The sequence below is a fragment of the Montipora capricornis genome, chromosome 6, assembly GCF_036669925.1.
Source record: "Montipora capricornis isolate CH-2021 chromosome 6, ASM3666992v2, whole genome shotgun sequence".
NCBI classification, from domain to species: Eukaryota; Metazoa; Cnidaria; class Anthozoa; order Scleractinia; family Acroporidae; genus Montipora; species Montipora capricornis.
Genome location: NC_090888.1, coordinates 20155643 through 20163142, shown reverse-complemented (window position 1 = coordinate 20163142; position 7500 = coordinate 20155643). Strand labels below are relative to the sequence as shown.

Below are 7500 nucleotides of genomic sequence, written 5' to 3'. Positions count from 1 at the left end.
ACGTCAATTACCCCACGACACAATGCAAGCGAACGCAAATTCTCTTTTTGTTTTCACATTTGTAAGGTAGTGAAATAGCTACTTGTCCGCGCAATCGCTAAAGGCGAATCGGTTTTAAATCTGTGTTTAAAACTTAAAGTATACTGTTAATCCGCTTTACTTGAAAAGCGTGTTTACAAATTAATACTGGTCATTCCGTGATTTCAAAACCTTGGCCTGCTCACGGTCATGTAGTCATAAAATTGTTGTTAACCATATTTATCACATGGTAGAAATAGCCATATAATTTAGCGATTTCTTTTGTGCCTTTACATGTATGAAAGAGCTGAATCAAGACAGGAATTCCGGCGATCTAAACTGTTTGCATATTACTTGCTGATCGGGAAGTTCGTATAGGAAATGAAAATATCTTCTGATCCGCTTCGTGTAGCATTTTGTCGCATATGCAGAAAGCTTTAAGCACCGCACAGCACAGTCAACGTTTGTCTCAGTGACCCAGGAACAGATCAGACATTGGTAACTCAAGTGATTTGGCACTTTTTACATACTCATTCAATAGTTTTAGAAAAGGAGTACAATCACTTGAAAGTGGTGGCAAAATTAAAAGTAATCAAAGCAAAAGTACTGGAATAATGCATTAGCTGAGAAAACTATTCCTTTTGACACTCACGGTGCGGCCAACAAGTTTTTTGTTGCGAATAGAAGGATATTTAAAGTGTTTCCAAGGAAGATAGTAGCCTATTCCTTAACTATAATTAAGAGTTCAAAAAATGCGCATTAAGAAAGTCGCACGTTAACCTTGTTCGTTCAACATAGGGAAGGGATAACGTGATGGATGGATGCAGAAAGAACCTCTAAACGCAAGTTGATGTTGCTTTTGTTACTTATTTATTCGGTTATTTACTTAATATTTATTTTCAATGAATTCAAAGGTGCAGCCCAGTAAATTCAGAGGAAGTTTGAAGAGGTGTAGCACGAAAACCCGATCAGTTCAAAGCCATGAATGCAACCACGAATATTTCAAAGTGCCCACACCCACTGGATGACCCAGCAGCAAAAATTGGAGTAGTCTTGTTCTTTTGCCTCTTATCCATCCTTTCGGCGTTTGGGAATTGCTGTATTGGGTTAATAGTATATAGAATCAAGAGCATGAGGAAGCCAATTAACTTTCTCGTAGTCAACATGGCCATGTCAGATCTTCTCCTTCTGATAACGGCGGTCCTAGAATTGCTGCATGGGCTTCAATTCCGCATTTTTGAAAAAAGCACTGGCTGGATCTTGTGCGTTTTGAAGCATTTCCTTCCAGGTACATCTGTAATAGTATCTATCCAGACGGTGGTCTTAATAGCATTTGAACGATTTGAAGCTGTGGTGTTCCCTCTCCGTTCGCCAATCATCGGTGGAAAACTGTGTCGATTTTTTGTCCTTGGTACGTGGATCGTTGCGATAGCAGTCATTTTGCCACCGAGTGTTACTTTCCAAGTCGATTCTGAGCAAATGATGTGTGAGATTAGGCGGTGGAAAGAGATGTTCGGAGAGTCATCGTTCCACAGAAACTACCTGTTAGCAAAGGTTGTTGTATTCTTTTACCTTCCACTCGTCATCATAACTGTTCTTTATTCCGTCATCTTTTGGAAACTCAAGTTTCAAACAAAACCAGGCGAGCAGTCGTCTCAATCTGAAGATCAACGCAAAATACGAAACAAGAAGGTGCTAAATCTGTCCATTGCTATCGTAATTGGGTTTACCTTGTGTTGGATACCCTATGGCATACGTGCAGTGTTCAAATTTGTGGTCACTTTACCTTGCAACTTTCGGCCTTTTTGGGCTTTTGCCCATGTTATGGTGGCGTCAAACAGTGCGGTTAATCCTTGCATTTGCTTTATATTTAGTTCTAACTTCAGGCGAGGACTGAAAAGAATCTTCAAGTCATGCTTGAGGCTCTAGCCTTTTTTTTAAGTTACACCAAACTAAATCTGTTCTTCTTTACAAATATCTTTTGTCCAATTTTAATTGGCCCAGATACCTCAAGCTTAAGGAGCCGTCGAGCATTCGTTACAACTGAGGTAAATTCAAACTAACCAACAATATTATAGTTAATAATAATATTCTACTTTACCGACTCTCCTATTTGATTATAAGAAGTCATTTGATTTAAAAGACCATGAAATCTTAGCAAAAAAGTTATATAGTCAGGTGGCTTTACCTGTTGGTATAATTAATCGGATAATAGTTTTTTTACCCCATAGGTCCCAGAGAAACAAATTCTCGGAGGGCTGCATGCTTCTCAGAGTGCAGCACAGTTCCTTCAGGTGTTCTGCAAGGCACCAAGTTCGGACCATGGTTCCTTTTGATCATGATCAATAACCCGACGGGGTAGCCAACTGACTGGTCAAGTAGAAACAGGGTTAAGCTGAACAACGAGAAATGCAAAGAATTGCGGATTTCGTTTGCTAAGGTATAAATAGTCTTCCCTCCAATAGTCATAGGAGGTGAGAATATTAAGGTAGTGCATCATGCTAAGCTTTTAGTTCTTACTCTTCCGAATGATGTAACTTAGAATGCTCATATTTCTGAGGTCGTTAAAAAGCGACTATATTTTCTTATTCAGTAAAAAGGAGCCAAGATTTCGGAGAAAGATGTGTCTCTTCTACTCTGCCTATATATGTTTAGTCATTGACTATGCCGCGCTTGTTTTTCATTTACTCTTCTTGGGTTTGAGACTGTGAAACTGATAGAATAAGAAAGAGCTATAATCTCATCTCAATAATTCTTGATTTGTTTCTATTTTAGCGTTTAGATCTAGGTTTTATCAATTTTTGTAGCTTATTAATTACAAATATTATTTTCTTACATTTATATTTTTATTTTAAATTTTTATTTTATTTGTTTAAACCCAATTCAGCCGGTTAAGGCTGCTTGCTATGTTTACCTACCTACGTACCTACAATCTCGGACCAAACCTGGGGGGGGGGGGGGAAGAGTAGAGAGGGGATAGTAAGTGGGGGTGTGTAGTAATGAAGGTGAATTTGTGTTACTGTCTCAACAGGTTTTGTCCGAGATTGTACCCACGTACCTACCTCCGTGTGGGAGGGGGGTGTGGCCTCATGGTTAGTGCGCCCGACTCTGGAGCGAGTGGTCCGGGTTCGGGCCCTGGATCTCACGGTGCCTTTCTCCACCAAGTGGGTACCAGTGACTTTAATTTGTGTGCATGGTATTTGTGTGGCCCAGTGGTTAGGGTGCTTGTCTCGAGATCGGGAGATCCTGGGTTCAAGACCCGCTCTGACCACTCGTTGAATTTGATCCTGGTAGTCCCTGGTTCACCTTACCAGCTGCACTTGCAAATAGCCAACTGGTTTGCCTCCGGCCAGTTGGGATTCTTAACCGTTGTTGTTGTTGTTGTTTTGTTCTGTTGTTTCGTTGTGTTTCATTGGCCCTGAAAAGCCCCATTGGGGAACCGTCAACTAAGCATGTATTATGCTGGGGGTAGCCCTGCGATGGACTAGTGTCCCGTCCAGGGGGGAGTAGAAATACTCCAAGTCGCGTCATGCTAAGAAAACCGGATTAAGCGCCGGTGTAATGGGCAATTTGGCTCGTAAGCAGACTTGGATTACATTTTAGCGGAGCTCGGCGCAGCGCACGCACCATAGTTAAGTAAATATGGTAACCCATCTATGCGAGAAATTTTGATTTTATAGCCATGACGTCATCGTTCGTACGTACTTCTGTCCACCCCTCCATGTATGCCAAGGAGATCAGTATCATGCTAGTTTACAGCATACATCTTTAATATTGGACATCCATGTTTTGATCAATTGACACCTGTCAAATCGAGGTATCCGCTAAACAGTATCACGTGACCATATCTCGGGCTCAAGCGTAGAGCTCCCCGAGGTCAACTGTTATTTTTGAAGTTGATTGCTGACCGGGTACTGGTTTTTGATGGGAGAGCTGGCTAAACACAAGTTAACTAACCTAAACACAAGCAAGGCTTCATTTTTGGCTGGCCTTTTGTGGCTCGAGGCGGCTACACGGCCATACTACATCAACTATATTTCTCACCCAGTCAACGCTCTTCATGAAAACGGTTTGGAAAATGTTTTCTTTCTGCATTTTTCGCTTGTTTCAATCCAGTTTGACATACCATGATAGCTGTGGTCCACACTGGCGGCTACGCAGTTATTCAAGTCAATCATCGGAGGGACATAAACTTAAAGCTGAGTGTTTACATTAGTTTGCTTGGAGATGCTTTTTTCTCTGTATTGCAATTTTTGGCATATCTTTAGAAGGTTACATGATGCCTGGAGGACCTATGACTAAAACAGAAACGAAATGAGAGCGAAAGAGAACGACAACGAAAAGCCAGAATACCAGTAATAGCTCATACTTAGTGCAAGAAGTTACTCCACAAATTCTTTCCTTGGGCACTAAACCGTTTGTTATTTAAAAAAAAAGTGATTGATTTGGTTTTTCCTTTGTTCAAGAATGAAAATCGAATTTTTATTGTCAACTGGAATTAAATTACAATTATCTGTCCTCTTTTAGACATGAAGAAAACATTGATTTGTTTGTTTGTTTTGCTCTTAAATGCGATCGAACAACTTGAGTTCTTTTTAATCCGTTTGCCCAACTGGTTTTCGATGTGCCTCGACATTGAGAAGAAAATGTTGCCTTGATGTTATAAACACGTAATCGCAATGAGTTTGTTTATTTTGTTTATAGCACCTAAACGTTGTTTAAGTGTTGGAGCGGATCTTGTTTGAAGTTCGTCCTTTCTTAGTTGCATTGCCGTATTTTGCCGATTCTTGTTCCAAGCCAGCCTGGCGTGTTTCAATGAATACATCAAAATGTGAATGATCTCGTTTTCAGAAATAACGTGGCATAAAGTGCATCAGTGAAAAGTCTTTTTTGACCTTGAACTGACGTTTTTTTTTTTCTGGCTTCTAATTTTAGCGTGATTCCTATTCGCTAGCTATTGACAGTTGACTCTGAAATGGCTTCTTTTTTTTTTTTTTTTTGGACGGCCTATGACAGAAGAACAGAAATGACAGAAGACAGAAAGAGAACGAGAACGACAAAACGGTACACCAGTAATAGCTCAAACTTCTTTTCTTGGACACTAAACCGTTTGTTATTTCTACGGATGAGTTATTTCAAGTGGATGCATATTTATAAAAAATGGTTTAGTCGTTCTATTCTTTGTTCATAGTGATGATGCTGATGGTGTTTCTGTTGATCCAGGGCCTGAAACATGCCATAACCAATCTACTTCTCGTCGACCTCAGAGCTAAAAGCTAACGACCAAATGGTCGCACATGCAAGCTACTATTTTTTTCGTTATGCGCCTAAAAAGACATGTGTGATCGCACTCGCAAGACTTAAAAGCTCAAAAACAGCGCGACTAAATTGCCTCTCTGCTTTCGCACCTGACTATACTTCAGCTATACTTGGGTACTCGGAGTGGTAAGTCACAAAAAAGAAGCTTCAATCAACAGACATAAAGATATAGATAACAAAATATGATCCTAAATAATAAAGTTACATTATTTTCCTTTCATCGGTGTGTGTTTATTTGTCGTCAGTTTTCTCAACGAGTTCCCCAAACGCTGGTGAAGGTACATTTTCCCTGTTGATGTTTCATTCCATCCCATACTCTTCCGTTTTGTTTAAACTCCGCTGACACATGCAAACGAAGCCTGCGAATAAAGCACATGCTTATTGCGCTTGTCAAAGGTTTGTGCTTGTGGAAGGTCAAGAGAGGGTCAACAATATGAGCCTTTTTCTTTTCAAGAAAAGAAAATTACGGAGATAACTGATGTAAACTACCCCTAATCCGAGAAATTCTGAGTATTTGGACAGAAGTTAATTTTCGAAGGGTCGGTCAAATCGCAGAATCAGTCTTTGGAACAACCTCTATGGCACAACTCATTAATTAAAGTAGGGAACAAACCTATTTTTTACAAAAAGCTATTTTTGAAAGGCATTTCTAAGGTTAAACACATATTGAGGGACTACAACAGGTTTTTCTCTTTAGCCGAGGTATCGAATATCTACAACATACAAATACAACCATTAACCTTCTTTGGACTCATATCTTCAGTTCGGTCTATTAGAACCCCTGTGACAAAAGAAGCAAGTGAAACAAGACTCGAGGATTTCTATAGCTCTTTTATTAAAAGACGAAAGGCCAACAAAGCGGTTTAGAAAAAGCTCATATCTATGAAAGCTAATAACCCTGAAAAAAGCCAAATAAAATGGGACGCAAACTGTGAATCTGAAAATTGCCATAAACCTGACTGGAGAAACGCCTATAAACTAGCTTTTCGCTGCACCAAGAGCACTAAATTGTCCAACTTTCATTATAGATTCTTACATAGAATATTACAGACGAATTGTTTTTTTGACAAAAATTTGCCTTAAAAATAATTCTAACTGTGTACCTTTTGCGGCGATCGATTTCCCTGAAGAACTTTGTCATCTCTTCTGGAATTGTAAAAAGTCCTCTTGTTTTTGGGATGATTTATTACTGTGGTTGAAAGAGAAAGCCATCATACCAGATATTTACCAAAAGAGTATGTCTGTCTTATCACTGGGTTGCCAAACCCAGTCGGAACCTCGGTTTCATTTCGTGGGTTTTTTTATTTTCCGTGTTGGGAAAAGTTTTGCCTGTCATTCCCCTGCTAAGTGGTGGCTTTGTGCATAAAGCCTTCTGAGCGTATTTTCGTAGGATCGAGAGGGTAGTGGGAAATGCGTAGATTTCTCTGGTGGACACAGTAGAACGATTAACTTAACCGGCAATGGCGTCGAAAGTCATGTAACGCGAATGGCGTTTTAGTGGATCTTTGAACAAAATATACCCTTATGAAGCTCAATAATGGCACGTTAATTGGATATACAGGCGATGGAATCTTAAAAGCGACGAGTAATGGACTTCGACAACAATCTATCGCCCGTCGAGCCGAAATCAAAGTGAGCTGTATTTACCTGAAGTACATGGTAATTTAACACGATCGAGTTTCTTGTCTTCACGCACGCAATGAAATAGGAAGAGGTTTTCGCCTCTAAGAGCAAATATGTTGTTTGTTTCAATAAATTTTTCGCTGGAAAAGGATTCTGAGGTATTTTCTGCCCTTCTGAATTATAATATCATGTTATGTATTGAATTTTCAAGCTTAAGGTTGAAATGTGATATGGGAGAAGTTTTTTAGTATTGCTCTGTAAGCAGGAAGGGTTCACAGGCCTGTTGGAAGCGTGCTTGAGTTTCAACAAAATGAGCCCCAAAATCAGTGAAGAATTGTGACGCAGTTGAATAATAAAGTACCTGCTATTTCCAAAATGATGGAATTACCTGGTTAGAATAAATAACATCGTACGCGTCTTGGAGAGTAAATTTTGACTTTGCATAAACAAGACTTAGGCGATTGTGATCTTTGTTTTGACTTCGCTCATTTCATTGTCAAACTTTATAACACTTGACAGAAAAAGAAACTTACAAAAACC

The 7500-nt window shown here is 39.6% G+C and overlaps 1 protein-coding gene across 1 annotated transcript; it reads left to right on the top strand.

Annotated features, from left to right (window-relative positions):
- The first annotated feature begins 1182 nt into the window (after positions 1–1182).
- On the top strand, positions 1183–1947 carry LOC138053337 (substance-K receptor-like). Its single transcript, XM_068899986.1, has one exon. It carries the CDS (start codon positions 1183–1185, stop codon positions 1945–1947), a length of 765 nt encoding a protein of 254 aa, XP_068756087.1.
- The last annotated feature ends 5553 nt before the right edge of the window (positions 1948–7500 follow it).

Bases quoted from the DNA above. Each gene is read 5' to 3' on its own strand.
- LOC138053337 (XM_068899986.1), top strand. From the start codon at position 1,183: ATGGCCATGTCAGATCTTCTCCTTCTGATAACGGCGGTCCTAGAATTG.